Below are 18,203 nucleotides of genomic sequence, written 5' to 3'. Positions count from 1 at the left end.
CTTGGGTTCATCATTAACAGCAAACACAACATTTCTGCCTGAGTCAAAGCCATCACTGCTTCATGCTTATATACCTTGAAATTACTGAGGAAGATTTTTAAATGGCCCCCATCAGCAGCTGGAAAACCACCTTACACGCCCTACTCACATGCATGGTGGACTATGGGAGCTCACTCTATGCCGAGATCAGCAAAAAACTCACCAGAAGGCTGCAGGCCATTCAGAACTTAGTGGTGAGAATCCCTCTCAGCCTTCCAGTCTTTTCTCGCATCACACTACACCTGAAGGAGCTCCTCTTTCACAAACCAGCACAATTCAACGCCTCACCCACACTTTGAAGCCACTACAAACCAGCATAATTCAACGCCTCACCCACACTTTGAAGCCACTACATATCACTGGCCCAGCATATCTAAACGATCACATTTTCTTTCACAAACCTTCCAGACACCTCCACTCATCTGTACTCCTCCTTGCACATATCCCACGCATACCCAAAATTAGATCCAGTGAACAAGCCTTCTTCTGCATTGCTCCTAAAGCATGGAACAACCTGCCGCTACACATACCAGCCTCCTGTTTGCTTCCTGAATTCTGCAAGAAGCTGTACACCTGACTTTTTGAGTAGCCACACTAGGCCCTAGGTGTGCCTAGACTCACACCTTCTCAGCGCCAGGATACCCTCCCAGGTGATAGTGTGCTCTACAAATCTGCAAAACAAAACATTGCCTCTACATGGAGCTTGGTAGTTTACTCTGAAACAGCAGTGTCACAGTTTACCAATATGCTGATGATACACAACTCTACTTGAACATATCCTGGCCTGCAGACATCCTACTCCTCAGACATTCACTGGTCTTCATCCAGACCTGGAAGTCCCACACTTATATGAAGCTCAATACAAGACAGAATTCCTGTTATAGGCCTATAATAAGAAACAGAACACATCTGGGTAAATGACTTACTTGATGACCTCAATGCCTCAATTCACTAAATGCCAATTAATTTAGATACACCTTGACACTAACCTTACCCCTAAGGAACACATTACCAAAAGAAACACAGATGAAAGGGTAATCTATCCTGCACCCAGTGTTTAATCTGTATACAACTGTTAAGGTAAAACCACGTTCTTCCATGTACTGAAGCACTGTTACATAACTAATGCCCTACTAAGGACAGGCTTTACCTGTATCAAACCCCTGACAGTCACTGAACCTACATTGAGAAAAGAAGTGGGAAAAAAGTAGAAAAGTGGATACTGTTACACTGTTTATTCTATGGACAGAGTTTACTGTGCACCACACTGTTTGCAGAGAGTGACTCTCTCATTCAAAATATACCACAGAGTATTAAAGAGTATCTACAAGGAACAGTGTAAACTATATGAAAATTCACCTAAAATAACCAAGGTCTGAAGGTGCTAAACATGATCATACCAGCTGCAGCCTTCATACTGTGGTTCGCACTTCACAGATAACCCATCTGAAGCAAAACAAGCACATGCACATAGGGTAGTAAGTGGTGCACAAAGTCTTCTAAGTTATGTAGAAAATGTAATGCTGAGACAATTCCGTCTAATAACTCAAGGTCGCTTACAATAGTTAGTATTTAGTACCTAGAATCTCTGCCCTGCTGGAAACTTTTTCTGCAGATTGAAAAAAACGTCTGTGGAACATAATGAAAACAAGTCATGAACTGTCACCTGCACACAAAGTTACTCTTAATACCAAGATTTATAACTTGTTCAATACCTCTACACCCCTATGATGCATTAGAAGCACATGTGTTTTGTAAACAGTTACACCCGTTAGCTGAACACAGGCTGTACAAAATTAGTTAATAAAGTAATATGGTAGTTACCTGCCAGTATTGAAACTATAAAACAAACTAACACACTAATTGGATGATGCCCCCAGTGATGTCATCAGTGATGTCATAATAGATGTCATAGAACATGTCATGAGTGATGTAGTATGTGAGGTCATAAGCAGAGCATGGGGGGGGCGCAAGTTATAGTTAGCTTTGCTAACTATAACTGGTAAATTTCTGTTTTATTTTAGTTTAAAATGTTAATATTGTCATTGACAAATTCACATAAGTATAACGATACGCGGGCACATTCTCACACACACACACACACACACACACAGTTATAGGGATGTTATAGTTATGAATTCAGCAGTTATAGTTTGAGTTATTTCAAGTAACTATAACTTGCACGCTAAGGTAACTATAACCCTCGCCATGCACAGTTTTCTGATCAATAACTTTATTGCAAATGTTGCCGTGACAATATCCAGGATGCCAAAGAAGGTGTCATCGGTGATATAAAATGTGAAGTAATTAGCTGTGTATGGCGAAGGCGTGATTTATAATTACCTTAGGGTACAAGTTATAGTTACTTGAAATAACTTTAATTATAACTGCTGAATTTCTAAGGTTTTGTGTGAGTAAATTCAGAACCTGTAACTTTTGTTTTTTTTCATTGAATTTCTATGTTTTGTTAGCATGCACAGTCATGAATATAAGCAGCGCCTGGATGGCCAGGCCCTGTGGCCAACCCTCCTGCATACACCCAAACTGCACATGGCCAAAGGCCATGCGCAGCATGAGTTCAGATACAGTGGTTGTTTTTCATTTTCAATTTTTCTCTGGATTCGCGAATCCTCAAGTGGAGTCGCAAATCCAGGATCTGTGGATCTGTGAATCGGATGGAAAAAAAATAATTGGGCAGTTTTTTGCCCACGAGGGACCACTCTGTATGTCTTACTGGGTCAGGGTACCTGTATCCTGTCCCCTTATGTGCTTTCTCTCTCTTCTTTTCCCACCCGAGCTGAGCTGAGACACAAAATGGTGCACGGATCTTTGGAGGATTCACGTCCCTATAAATCTATATTTTTTGGCCTTAAATTTCTCCAAAACTACTGAACAGATTTAAACCAGATCACAAAAACCATGATCTGCACAGCAGAATCTACCTTCGTACCAAATTTGTCGCAATTCCGTTCTATGATTCGGGCTGTAGGCGTCTTCCCCCCCTTCCCCCCCCCACTCCCCCCCCTTTCCTCAGCCCTCACTGACAGATCACCCCTAAATGTTCAAGACAGAAGCTGAACTTAACAAAGTATACGTTTTGAAAATTTCGTGAAGATTCGTTTATTAGCAAAACAAAACATGCTTTTCTATAGAAACTTGGTCCTAACTATAACTACCTAGTGGCGAACACCACTAGGTTATATATTTATTTATATATATATATATATACTCGATGGCATGTGTAGCTGCACATACACATGCTGTGCATAGTTGTCCCCCACCTAGTGTTGGGCTCGGAGTGTTACAAGTTTTTTTTTTTCAAAGAAGTCTTTTCTTGAGTCACGGGATCGAGTGACTCCTCCTCTCGGTGATAGTGCACATGGGCATCAACTCCTTTGTTAGATTGTTTTCTTTCCGCTGTCGGGTTTGGACATGTTTCCTCTTGCTCAGAGATTTTCGATTTGGAAACTTTGTTAACTTTATTCTACCGTCGGTATTGTTTTGATCGCGTTTCCACCCGCAGTCGATGCAATAGTTCTGTCGAGAACAAAAAAACGCCCTTTCAGGCACTTGCGCCCTATTTGTGCCTGTTCAGGCCTACCACGCCATAACCTGATGGATCGGACTCCATTCCGATTCTGTCCTCGATGCCACGCGAAATTCCCTTACACTGATCAGCACGTGGTATTGTAATCTTTGCCTTTCTCCAGAACATTGAGAGGAGGATTGTGAAACCTGTCAGTCGTTTTGGTCAAAAAAGACACTGCATGACCGGAGAGCAAGAAGACTCAAAATGGCGTTGAAGTATTGAGTCCGCCGACACCTTAGAGGAAAAGCAGGCACAGACTGCTGTTTCGATTCAGGACACCGACTCAGATGAAGACAGCCAGCCAATCACTGCGGCTCAGCATGTGAGTACACCTGCCCCTACGCCCTCTACCAAGAAACCTACTAAGGCCTTGGGTGTACCACTGCCAGAAAGCCATGGTTCCACCTGAAAGAAATTTGTCGGCGACCGACCCTCAGGTTCGGCGCTGAAAAAGGCCAAGTCACCCAATCAACAGGCCATGCCTTTTTCGGTGCCGGAGTTGAGCAAACACTTAAAAAGCCCCACCTCTGACCCGAGCCGATGTCCACACTCTTCGGAGATGAAAATTCAACATTCGGCTTCGGAGCCGAAATCGCAAATGGTATCTTCAGGACTGAAACAATTAGGTACCATTTCGGAGCTGAACAATTCCTTCTACACAGAAGAGACAGGACTTTCAAGGCCGTCTAAAGCACATGTCAAAGACAACTACTGAACAATCCTCTAAAAGCATAAAACCATCTGAATATCATTCTGAGGACTCTGATATCTGGCCAATTTTGGAGGTTATGGACAGTAGACAAAGAAGGATACATATCCTTAAGGAGACGGGGAAAATTATTGCTTCTCAGCCTCCACAGACCAAAAGGAAGCTGGCTTTTCAAGAGGCTCTTGACACTGCTCCACCACCAGCAAAAAAATTTAAAAGAAAGGAGAAGCCATCACCTCTACAGCTCTCTCCACCACATTCACCACAGCTTTCTTTCTCTCCACCACCACCACTGCCCTCACCAACGCACTCCCACACATACTCACTGGGAGATACAGTGGACCTCTGGGACTTGGTTTGACCCAGATCCTATACCACTAAATGACCCAGATCTCTATCCTTCCAAACCTTCACCACCACAGGATAGTATGGTTTACACACAGGTCATTTTTAGGGCAGCTGCATACCATGGGGTTCAGATACATGCTGAACCACTGGAGGAGGATTTTCTTTTTAATACATAATCCTCCACCCACTCACACTACCAGTGTTTACCAGTGCTGCCTGGTATGCTTTGACATGCTGAAGACATATTTAAGGAACCAGTCAAGGCTAGGGTTGGTACCACCAGCCTCTATTGTAGTTAGTGCTGCAAGGAAAAGGGCCAATAGCCAGTCTTCAGGGGATACTCCTCCCCCTGGCAAAGAAAGTAGAAAGTTTGATGCTGCAGGTAAAAGGGCAGCTACACAAGTAGCTAACCAATGACGTATTGCCAATTCCCAAGCCCTGTTAGCAAGGTATGACAGGGCACACCGGGATGAAATGCAAGTGTTTTTGCAATATTTACCTAAAGAGCATCAGAAAAGAGCACGACAAATTGTTGAAGGGGGTCAAGCGATCACTAATAATCAAGTTAGATCTGCCCTCAACGCAGCTGATACTGCAACTAGAAGTATCAACGCTAGCATAATAATTCATAGCCATGCAGGGCTAAGATCCTCTAGGTTTAAACCCGAAATACAGCAGGCAGTGCTTAGCAGGCCTTTCGATAAGGAACATCTTTTCGGGCCTGAAGTTGATAAAACTATCTAAAAACTCAGAAAGGATTCTGACACTGCTAAAGCCATGGTAGCCCTATATACCACACCATATCAGGGATCATTTCGTAAACAGCAGTTTAGGGGTGGTTTGATACCCCAAACTACAGAGGCTTCCACCTCACATCCTAAACCAACTCAGCAGTATTATCCAAGAGCATCATTAAGAAGCTCTTACAGAGGCAAGTCTTTAGAGCCAGAGGAACATTTAATACCTCAAAGAGTGTCACCACTCCCCCAAAACAGTGACTTCCTCAACATCCCACAATCCCACACATCTCCTGTGGGAGGAAGACTTCAACAATTCCACTCGCACTGGCAAAACATCACCACAGATCAGTGGGCACTTTCCGTTATCTGCAATGGTTCCTGCCTAGAACTCATTTCTACTCCACCAAGCATTCCCCCTCGCTCTCACAGACTCTCTCCAGAACACAACGTTTTGCTAAAACAAGAGGTACAATCTCTATTATTAAAAGGAGCAATAGAAACGGTTCCATTATCACAACAGGGAACAGGAGTATATTCACTATATTTCTTGATTCCAAAAAAGGATTGTACTCTCAGACCCATTCTAGATCTCAGACCTCTAAATCTATACATCCTATCAGAACATTTTCGCATGGTTACTCTACGGGACGTAATTCCCCTACTACAAAAACAAGATTACATGACTGCCTTAGAACTCAAAGATGCTTACTTCCATATTCCCATATATGCAGCTCATTGCAAATACCTAAAATTTGTAATAGCGGGCAAACACTACCAATTCAAGGTACTTCCCTTCGGCATAACAACAGCTCCAAGGGTTTTCACAAAATGTCTAGCTGTAGTAGCGGCTCACCTCAGAAGATAACTCATATATGTCTTTTCTTATCTAGACAATTGGCTAATAAAATCAAGCAATATTATACAGTGCCAACAACACACTCAATCCACAGTAGATACCCTACACACATTAGGGTTCACAATCAATTATCAAAAATCTCATCTTCAACCAGCACAGGTTCAACCTTACCTAGTTGCGATTCTCAATACTCAACAGTCTTGCGTTTGCTTGACCTCGAGTAATTAGCATTGTAAACTCCTAACCAGACTTTTCTTGCCACATAAATTGAAAATGAAAATAAAACAGTTTCACATAACTAACTTTACTTTTCTTGCCATATAAACTGAAACTTAAAAGTTTCATATAAGCGAGCTGACGGCCGCCATCAGTGCAAAGCAGACACACAAACGGAAATAACAGTTCACTCGTAGTGAAACCTATTGGCAAAAGTGCAATTATCTACGTAACTGGCAAAAGTGCAATTAACTATGTAACAAGGTCGATGTCATGCAAAGCGCTCGACTTGTGCCAACCGAGATCGCGCTGCGAAAAAAGAGAAAAAAGTAGTCCACAAACCGGACGGAAAACAGCGAGTCTTATATGATTTCAGTACTTGGTCGCTGCACTTTAGGAGGGCTAACTGGAAAAGGCATGACGTATGCTTGCCTCCCACTAATGAAAGCAAGCAGCTTTTAAAAGGCAAGCCCATGAACCAATGAAAGACACTGACATGACATGGGCGTGGTTTGAAGTCCAAAGAGAGATAACAACACAGAACTGAGCGATTTGTGCTCGCCCGTTAAAAGCATTAGCCTATCCAAATCCACAAAGGATACAGGCTTTTCAAAACCTCATATCACAGATACAGCCCAATCGAAATTACACAGTAAGATTTATCATGAAATTATTGGGAATGATGGCGTCATGCATAGCAATAGTACCGTATGCAAGACTAAACATGAGACCACTGCAACAGTGTCTCACAACAATTGTCTCAAGCACAGGGTCAATTACAGGATCCGGTGTTGTTAGACCGCCAAACGTACAACTCTCTGCAATGGTGGAATCACAACAACTTAATAAAAGGGTGGTCATTTTGGGACCCTGTGCCTCAAACCATAATAACAACAGATGCGTCAATGACAGGTTGGGGAGCTCATCTCCCATACAAGGAGAATGGAACTCAATGCAATTAACTTACCCCATAAACCATTTAGAATTGTTAGCTGTGTTTCTGTCCCTAAAAGCTTTTCAACCTCAGATCAGGCACAAAACAGTCTTAATAAAAACAGACAATATGACAACAATGTATTATCTGAAGAAACAAGGGGGGAACACATTCATCCCAATTGTCCCTTCTAGCCCAATCAATATGAAAATGGGCAATTCACAATCAGATTTACTTGCTAGCGGAATACATCCCAGGGATACACAACCAGCTAGCAGACCTACTAAGCAGGATGCAACAGCAACTACACGAATGGGAAATTCACTCACAGGTACTTCAACAGTACTTTCAAATGTGGGGAACACCAGACATAGACCTTTTCGCAACAAGTGAAAATGCAAAATGCCAAAACTTTGCATCCAGACACCCACACCCTCTGTCCAAGGGCAATGCTCTATGGATCAACTGGTCAGGGATATTTGCTTACGCTTTTCCCCCTCTCCCATTAATTCCATTTCTGGTCAACAAAGTGCATCACACCTCTCTCACCATGATACTCATTGCTCCCACGTGGGCACGACAACACTGATACATAACATTTCTGGATCTGTCAGTAGTACCCCATCGCAAACTTCCAAACAGACCAGATCTGTTAACACAGAACAAGGGTCAAATAAGGCATCCCAATGCCAGTGTACTCAACTTAGCGATTTGGCTCCTGAGGTCATAGAATTTGGATATTTGCACCTTCCATTAGAATGTATGGAAGTTCTAAAACAAGCAAGCAAACCAACAACTAGACAATGCTTTGCTAACAAGTGGAAACGGTTTGTTTACTACTGTCAACCCAAAAATATAGATCCACTTAAACCATCAATACAAGATATTGTATGTTACCTGCTTCATGTACAAAAAGCTAATTTAACTTTTTCCTCTGTATAAATTCATCCTACCGCTATATCAGTGTACTTACAAACCATACAACATACTACTCTCTTCAGAGTCCTTGTCATAAAAGCCTTTAAGGAAGGACTTAAGCATATTATTCCACCAAGAACCCCACGAGTTCCTGCATGTAATCTCAATATTGTACTTTCAAGATTAATGGGACCACCATTTGGGCCCATGGATTCATGTAATATTCAATTTCCCACATGGAAAGTTGCTTTCTTAGTAGCAATTACTTTATTAAGAAGAGTGAGTGAAATACAAGCATTCACATAAGAGGAACCATTTTTCCAAGTACACAGACATAAGGTTGTACTTAGGACGAATCCAAAACTTTTGCCAAAAGTAGTTTCTCTCTTTCATATTAACCAATCAGTGGAATTGCCAGTCTTCTTTCCACAGCCAGACTCAACTGCTGAAAGAGCTCCTCACACTCTTGACCTTAAAAGAGCTCTAATGTACCATGTTGACAGAACAAAAGAGTTTAGGAAAACTAAACAGCTTTTTGTTGCTTTCCAACAGCCACATAAAGGAAATCCTAGCTCTAGACAAGGATTAGCTAGATGGATTGTGAGATGTATTCAAACATGTTACATTAAAGCAAAAATACAACTTTTGATAACTCCTAAAGCACATTCCACTAGGAAAAAAGGTGCTTCTATGGCATTTGTAGGAAACATACCAATGGCAGAAATATGCACAGCTGCCACATGGTCCACACCACATCCTTTCGCAAAACATTACTGTGTGGATGTATTATCAAAGCAACAGACCAATGGTGGTCAAGCATTACTTAAAACACTATTTCAAACAACTTCAGCCCCTACAGGCTAGCCACCGCTTTATTGGACGAAGGACAGCTTTTTAGTCAATGCACAGCATGTGTATCTGCAGCTACACATGCCATTGAACGGAAAATGTCACTTACCCAGTGTACATCTGTTTGTGGCATGTAGTGCTGCAGATTCACATGAACCCTCCCTCCTCCCCGTAAGCCTGTGGTTGTTGCAGTACTTATTTGTACATATGTATGTGTATATATATATATTTATATATATATATATATATATATATATATATATATATATATATATATAGTAACATTTGCTTGGACATCTTATTTACTTATTACATTTAGTTGTACATTTACATTCTTTCACTCTATCACTCCTTCTTAAACCCTTCTGCGGGAAAACAGTTTAACAGAGGAGTCGATGCCCAAGCGCACTATCACCGAGAGGAGGAGTCACTCAATCCCGTGACTCAAGAAAATACTTTTTTGAAGAAAAACAACTTGTAACACTCTAAACCCAACACTAGATTGCAGACGACTATGCACAGCATGTGAATTTGCAGCACTACATGCCATGAACAGATGTAAGTGACATTTCCCATATATATATATATTCATTAAAAAAAATAGAAGGGCTTGTTGGTAGAGGTTTACTAATCAAGACAAAAGTATAAATATACATACATTATTTTTTTAGTTATGAAACATTTTTTAAGTGGGCTCCACATTATAACACTTATAAATATGATCTTATCACCTAATATATACAGTATACAGCAATTGTGCCAAATGTCTACATTGCCAGTTACTTATAATAGTATCGTACAGATCTGAAAGAGAACTAAAATAACGTATTCATTATTTGCAGTATTATCTGTGCACAACCATTATATCTTACAGTTATTTCACATAAACATCACATCAAGGCGCGTACAGGAGGGGAAGGAGACGAAAGACCAAGAGAGAGCGCGGGGAGATTATAGAAACACCACTGGTATGGAACACCCTCAGGAACAACATAGAGAGACATTGACTCACACAAAGCTTTCTCATCCCACCTCATTTCTCCCCACAAAGCACACTCCCACCAAACAGTAAAAGGAACAAATGTTCCATGCCTTTGCGATGTGTTATCTGTACCCCCTGCCAGGGTTGTCTTTCATCCAACTTGGCTTCCACGTTGTCTAGAAAACCATTCCAATGGGCATGTCCTGTTGCACTTCCTGACATAAATGAATGTCTTGTTATCATATTTATTTCAGCATGTATCCATCTGAACAAATCATGTAGCAAGCCCTACAAAAATGGTGCCTTAGGAGACTTCCACTCCACGTCAATACGACGCTTAGCCAGCATCAATTCCAGGACGATTAATATATATACGAGGTTCTGTCTCTTTGTGCATTTAATGAGTCCAAGCAAATAAAAAGAAGCCTCGTCGACTATTGGCGGTTCTGTCAGCTCTGACACATACAACAGTACCTCCTCCCAATATCGGGGCATGACTGGGCGCTGCCACATCTAATGATAGAGCCCTGCGTCTTCCTCTGCACACCTAAGGCACACACTTGAAGAACATATGTTTTATATGATTAGGGAAGAGGTAAGCATGATGTGGAAACTTAAATTGGGTGAAGTGTAGCCTAATATTCATAGATATTTCCATCTCATTACCCGAACATTGGTACTGCTATGTCCGAGTCGGCTCCTGAATCAGCCCCTTAGCCAGGTGTGTCTCTCACCCGTCCTTGAGCGGGTTTGTATTTCCCCAAGTGTTGTGGAGCAATGCATTGTAAAGGCATGTAATCGGCTTCCTGTTGTGTCCGTGTGTCAAGCGGACTTGTACGAGCTGAAAGGGCTCTGATTCTTCCCAAACCCCATTCCAAAGAAAGAGAGGACTGTTGTCTGATCGCTCTATATATTCAAAAGTTACTGGGAATTAGGTCATAAGTCTCCATAATATTGGTCAAAGAACATTATGATTTACTATCAAACGTGCCCTTCCATAAAGACATCACTGCATCAGTCCATAGATGTATATCATATACCTCTGTGAGTCTGGCACAGCTGGGCATTGATCACAAATGCTGTTCAGGGGCATAGAGTATACTATTCACTCTGAGCTGCAAGTATGTTTTCCCACACTTACAAGCCATTCAACGCTCATCCGCATATGTCCACCCTGACCACTCTCCTTGGGCCCCAGTAACCATTCCAATATAGTGCGACCTCCCAACTGTCGACCTATAGCCTCACATTCCAGGTCAGTGCCAGAACCCATCCACCTCATCAGCTACTGTAGTGGCGCTGCAGCAAACTATACTTCGTAGCTGGGGGCATCAAGCCCTCCTTCAGTCAACCAGATATAGTTTCAGTATTGCTACACTACTCCTTCCGATCCTCATATCAGCATTGTAGGTAGTGAATTTAGCACCTGACAAAAGCCATTGATCAGTACCACTGGAAGCTCCTTAAAGAAATACAAAAAGCAGGGCAGGATCAACATTTTGGATACAGCCACTCAACCCATTGGTGAGATCGGAATCGCGCACCAAAAAGAAAGTGATTGCTGCATAGAGGACAACACCCACCCCACATTACCCACAACCAATCCTTTTCTGAATTATATTAATTCACCCCCAAATATCTGAATGTATCACATTTCCACTGCAGGCCCATATGTTTTAGAGACCCACGCAGCAAACATGCCAACGGTTTCATGGATAATAGGAAACAATGAGCACACTTGCCTTGTGCCCCTTTCTACCCCCAAACGAGTTAGACATATATAATCAGTGAAGAAAACGTTGTTGTTAGGTGAGAATGTGAGAATTTCAGAGACAGTGTAATAGAAGTTCTGTAACCTTCCCTTTCTCAACAAGATTCCTGAAAAGGATGTAGCAAAACAAGTCCAAAAATATTTCAAACTGACTGCAAGTCTCATTGTCTGTGGGTGGGAAGAAAGAATGACACCTAGCAAACACCTTAAGAAGGCTGCGAGGCTAATATCACTCTAATATCAGTGAAAGGTGATGATGGTAGTTGTCACAAAAATGCAGGTGTTACATGTTCCGAAGACACTTTTTACACAGCAGAAGAAATTGTTACAGATTGATGGTTATAACTATAGTCAGTAAATAAATAATACCACCGAAACGGTATCTGAGATCCGAGTGGTTGAAAAAATAAATGAATAATGCAGCATACTTTTTATATTAATCCTCCTCACATAACCATTCAAGGCACTACACAGCTTAGGTCACACGTACCTGAACAGTCGCATCTCCTCCCGCCAACCTCACAGACACCTCTGCTCCGCTGTACTTCTACTCCCAACACATTCCATGCATACACAGAACAAGCTCTGGAGTATGGGCGTTCTCCTACATTACTTATAAGCGTGAAACGGTCTCCCACTCCACATCAGTGCCTTCTCCTCTCTTTCTGAATTATGCAAGAAGCTCAAGGCCTGTTTTTTCAGTTAACCAACCTACCCTAGGCAGCTCTAGGCATACCCACCTGCTCAGCGTCAGGGTACCCTTTTGGGTGATAGTGCCAATATACGATTTGAGCAGAGAAAACATCTATCCTCTACAGAAACATCTATCCTGTATTAGAACATGCGAACGTTGGCAGCTCCATTGAAAACAATGGAGTGCTGCGGGCTTTTACTGGCCGGTAAAAGCCCGCAGCGCCAACATTCCAATGTTTGCTTTGTTCACAGCAACAGCTGTGAACAAAGCCTCACGGAGCCCAAGGGGATTTTAATCCCCTCGTGCTCCGTGAGCAATTTGTTTTTTTTAATAGAACATTCTGCCCTGAGTGGCAGAATGTTCTAGTAGCCTTAGAACCCGCTGTAGCTGGCTCTACCGGCTCGGGCATTTAACGCGGGAGCGGGCCTTTAATAGCCGGTAGAGCCCGATATGGCTGGTTCTAAGGCTATTTTAGAACATTGGAATGTTGGGATCTCCATTGCAGACAATGAAGTGATCCGGGCTTTTACTGGCTGGTAAAAGCCTGAAGCATCAACATTCCAATGTTTTCTTTGTTCATAGCCGCAGCTGTGAACAAGGCCTTACGGAGCCGAGGAGGTTTTAGTTCCCTCGGGCCGGTAGAGGCTGCTACGGCGAGCTTTGAGACAATAAGACTATAGGGGAGTATATATTTGGAGACTTTGACTTGGAAGGTTTTTCCAGATGATCTGGAGGACTCTTACGTGGCACTTTGGCCTGCAGACTCCAGTCGTGCAACCCATGCAGTACCAATGCAAAACAAGAAAACAAAGCAAAAATAACTGAAAACAACGAAATGTAATAGTACATGGTACATTCCGCCTTGAACTATTTAGTTGCTTGCACTTCAACATGGAACAGCATTTGCAGAAGCATATTATTTGAGATCATCAAACCGCTTCTTCCACGCCTACCTTGGAAGTGGATCCATTTGATGCCTGTCCACCACCTGTGGAAAAACCTTTGATTTAACCTTATCAAAACAACTAATCTTCTAACTTCTGTAAAAAAATAATCAAGACGTAGGTAATTCTTCTATAAACTCAGTTGTATTTGAACACCTTGATAATAACTCGATAGAGTAATCTCTCTGGCAGACAGTCCGTACAAGGCTGTGTTGGCTAAAGTCGCTCACAGCAGACTGTCGGCTGACTTTTTTTCTAGTCAATAAATAGCCTATTTTTAAGATGCTTTGACACATCATATGGTTTATCAATCAATCAATCATTCGCATTTATAAAGCGCGCTACTCACCCATAAAGGGTCTCAAGGCGCTGGGGGGGGGGGTCAGTGCTTGAAGAGCCAGGTCTTGAGCTGCCTTCTGAAGGAGAGGTGTTCAGGTATGGCGCGAAGGTGGCTGGGCAGAGAGTTCCAGGTCTTCGCTGCCAGGAAAGAGAAGGATCTTCCTCCGGCGGTGGCTTTGCGGATGCGGGGTACGGCTGCCAGGGCCTGTCCGGCAGATCGTAGAGTGCGTGGAGGAGTGTAGAAGGAGACGCGGTTGTTGATGAGTTTGGGTCCGAGGTTGTGAAGGGCTTTGTGTGCGTGGGTGAGGAGTCGGAAGGTGATCCTCTTGTTGACGGGGAGCCAATGGAGTTTTTTCAAGTGTCCTGAGATGTGGTGGTGGCGAGGGATGTCCAGGATGAGTCTTGCGGCAGCGTTCTGGATCCGTTGGAGTTTCCTCAGCAGCTTGGTGGTGATGCCCGCGTACAGGGTGTTCCCGTAGTCCAAGCGACTGGTGACGAGGGCGTGGGTGACAGTCTTCCTGGTGTCGGTGGGGATCCAGCGGAAGATCTTGCGGAGCATGCGTAGGGTGTTGAAGCATGCTGAGGTCACCGAGTTCACCTGTCTGGTCATGGTGAGGGATGAGTCCAGGATGAAGCCGAGGTTGCGTGCGTGGTCGGTGGGTTGGGGAGTGCTGCCTAGGGCGGGGGGCCACCAGGAGTCGTCCCATGCGGTGGGGGTGGGGCCGAGGATGAGGACCTCCGTCTTGTCGGCGTTCAGTTTCAGGCGGCTGTCTGTCATCCAGTTCACCACTTCCTTCATTCCTTCATGAAATCTGGTCCTAGCTGAGGTGGGGTTGTTTGTGAGGGATAAGATGAGCTGGGTGTCGTCGGCGTATGATATTAGGTCGAGTCCGTGTTTGCGTGCGATGTTTGCCAGGGGGGTCATGTAGATGTTGAAGAGAGTGGGGCTGAGGGAGGATCCTTGAGGTACGCCGCAGATGATCTCCGTGGCTGTGGATCTGAAGGGGGGCAGGCGGACTCTCTGAGTCCTTCCGAAGAGGAAGGAGATGATCCATTCGAGGGCCTTGCCTCTGATGCCGGCGTTGCTGAGGCGTCGTATCAGGGTGCGGTGGCAGACCGTGTCGAAGGCTGCGGAGAGGTCCAGGAGTACGAGGGCCACGGTCTCACCCTTGCTGGTCAGGGCTCTGATGTTGTCCGTGGCTGCGATGAGGGCGGTTTCGGTGCTGTGGTTGGTCCTGAAACCGAACTGTGTGGGGTCGAGGGAGTCGTTGGTTTCCAGGGCGTTGGTGAGTTGAGTGTTGACAATTTTCTCAATCACTTTGGCGGGGAACGGCAGGAGAGAGATGGGCCGGAAGTTTTTGAGTTCGGTGGGGTCGGCTGTGGGTTTCTTTAAGAGGGCGTTGAGCTCTGCGTGTTTCCAGCTCTCCGGGAAGGTGGCGGTGGTGAGGGAGGCGTTGATGACATCTCGGAGGTGCGGTGCGATGATGTCGTCGGCTTTGTTGTAGATGTGGTGCGTGCAGGGGTCCGATGGGGATCCGGAGTGGATCGAGTTCATGACGCGGGTGGTCTCCTTGGTGGTGGTTGGGCTCCAGGTGAGGATGGTGGCGATGTCGGTAGCGGGTTCCGGGGGGGGTTCGCGTCGGTGGTCGGGAAGCTGTTGTATATGTCGGTGATCTTGTGGTGGAAGAAGGTCGAGAGGGAGTCGCAGAGGTCCTGTGATGGAGGGATGGAGTTGTTTTCTGCGTCCGGGTTGGAGAGCTCTTTGACGATGCCAAATAGTTCCTTGCTGTTGTGGGCGTTGTTGTCAAGTCTGATCCGGTAGGCTGTTTTTCGTGCGGCGCGGAGGCGTTGGTGGTGTTGGCGGGTTTAGTGCATCTCAAAGATTTCAGGGAGGGGCAGTTTAAAAAAAAACATTTTAGGAATCTCATCACAGCGTCAGCAGCATTGTAATCTCTCAATCACCTGCATCTGTTCAAGCAATATGGAAGGAAACGTTTTCTAAGTATTGCAGAATCAAAATACTTTATCTGCTTCTCTAAAAAGTAACCGTCCCGCTGTGTACCTTTTTAAAGATGCATTTCAAAGCAGCCACCATCAGTATGTTACCTGGATTATGAATGTATATATGTCTGTGTATCTGTATAGCAAAAACCAAGCCAAATGGCCGCATAGTGATTTACAGGGCCGAATACAGAAACAGTCGGAGTGGTTGGCGGCGTGGAAAGGGGAGTTGTTACAGAAGAAGCGGACTGTTTACTGTGTCACTATGAAGTGTTCTTTATATTTGACTATGTCATTTCTATTTTTGTTTCCCACGCAGTTGATGTTGCAATGGATTACCTACTGGAACTTTCAACTACAGCTAAAGGAACATCAACAGAATACTGTCCTGAAGGTAGTGGATTTGATGCAATAGCCACATCCCTTGAGAATGCTAAACAGGCACATTTTTTTGAAGGGAACAATATTTTGGCAAATGAGTTTGCACACTCTACAGGAACAGACCCGTCAGCCAGTATGTTGTTGACCAACGATTTTGATCTATTGATCCAAAATGAATATGAAAAATGCAGCAGTTTTTCCTATATTTCACCAAGTAACTCAGACACTGAAAGAGTACCTGAGTCATTGGACTGTGTAACTGATACCGGTAAACTTTCAGGGTTGGTGAGCTGTAGTGTGCATTTAAATGCCATGCAAGAGAATGACAATTGTTCTAATTGTTTCTCAGTCCAACCAAGCCAAAACAACTGTGCATCATTTCAGCCTGAACTGGTGAAATGGAGTGTGCTGACTGATGATGCACCTTTGGACACCAGTGCCTTTTCAGATGAACTTGATTTAAACAGCTTGGTAGGAACACTTTCCGATAATGCTGCAGGCTCAGAACCTGTGCACTTAAAAGGGTTTGAAACTGATAATGTAAATATGGACATAGGCACCTATTCTGACGCTGCTTCTTTTCAAGAGCCACATTGCAATCAGACTATGCTACCAGTTCTAAACCAGTCACTGACTTTGGAACAATCTGACATACCATTTCTTAGACATCAAGATGACACAATTTTTTCAAGTAATCATCCGAATAAAGATGATGTGTCTGTTATGGTCCTTGAAGATTTTTCTAGAACACCAAATTCAGATGCCCTCCAGTCTCAGAATGGAAACAGTGCCCAAGTGACTGCCTGGAACCCATTGGCTAGTGAGTTTTACCCATCCAGCTATCACAGTTTTATCACTCCTGTTGCATTCAGTCCTGGTCACTGGACACCTGCATTGAACCAGCGAGGATTTGAGAGAAGTATTAATGGTTCTCCTGAGAAGTGTTTAAATGCGTGGCTTAGGAAACCATTCACATCCAAAGTCAAAGTCCAAGGACAGCAAACTGGTAGCCACAAAATACCACCATTGAATCTATCTGTTATTCCAAGTGTGAACAAAAAGAAACAAATTGTAGGCAAAGTTCTTCTCCTGCTACGAGGTGCCCCTGGATCTGGAAAATCTACATTAGCAAGGTACAAGAATTTTAAAAGCATTGTTCTTGATTAATCAGGAAAATCAGCATGTAAGCTGGGGAAGTTATGGATGTGTCTTTACATATGCATATGGAATAAGCTATGTTTCATATGTGTTACGGGAATGACCAGCTGGGGAAACGTCTCTTAATACTACCTCCCATTGTTATCAAATCTTTTTCACTGAACTGTTTAATATCAAAACACTATTACTCATTTTTTAGCATTTGTATTATTTTTCATTCTAAAATATTGTAAAGTGAATATTAAACTGGAGTTAAAGGTTTAGAATTAATACATAGTAAATCTTTTTGCCTTACTGTTGTTTCTTTATATGTTGCTGATCTGGCCATTATCTACTCACCTTCTTTGTGTGGGGGTCTGAAGTAGAGGAGACTTTAAGTTAGTACATTGTGTGTACTGGTTTGACAGGGTTCTTAGTATACTGACTTTCTCTTACAGTGGAGCCCAGGATTGGCTAGGCTGCTCTTTAGAAGCTGACCATTCAGGGTGCTTCGCTTCTAACAACAGGAGTTACTCAAGCAGCACAACACGGCCATTCAAACCCATCAACATGACTTGCCCACTGGCTAGGTCCCTATTCAATTTGTGTTGGTCCAGCTGGGGAGAACAAGTCCCTACACTTCTTGATTGCCTATCTTTTATTTTATGGGTTGGACCCATATGCATACCTTACAGGCTTGAGGGCCATCATGTAGTCTGTATACTTCTATTGGGGCTCCTCCAGAGCAAGTTCACA

At 43.5% G+C, this 18,203-nt stretch overlaps 1 protein-coding gene across 2 annotated transcripts in view; it reads left to right on the top strand.

Moving 5' to 3' along the window:
* The window catches only part of N4BP2 (NEDD4 binding protein 2), a 1,101,392-nt gene that overhangs the window by 71,759 nt on the left and 1,011,430 nt on the right, over window positions 1-18,203 (top strand). For both annotated transcript variants that reach the window (XM_069202011.1, XM_069202014.1), the window contains exon 3: window positions 16,249-17,443. In XM_069202011.1, the coding sequence (XP_069058112.1) occupies window positions 16,249-17,443 (1,195 nt within the window). The remainder of the gene's footprint in view (window positions 1-16,248; window positions 17,444-18,203) is intronic.

Source organism: Pleurodeles waltl, chromosome 1_2 (assembly GCF_031143425.1).
Source record: "Pleurodeles waltl isolate 20211129_DDA chromosome 1_2, aPleWal1.hap1.20221129, whole genome shotgun sequence".
Classification (NCBI taxonomy): Eukaryota; Metazoa; Chordata; class Amphibia; order Caudata; family Salamandridae; genus Pleurodeles; species Pleurodeles waltl.
This window is presented reverse-complemented; position numbering and strand designations above follow the sequence as displayed.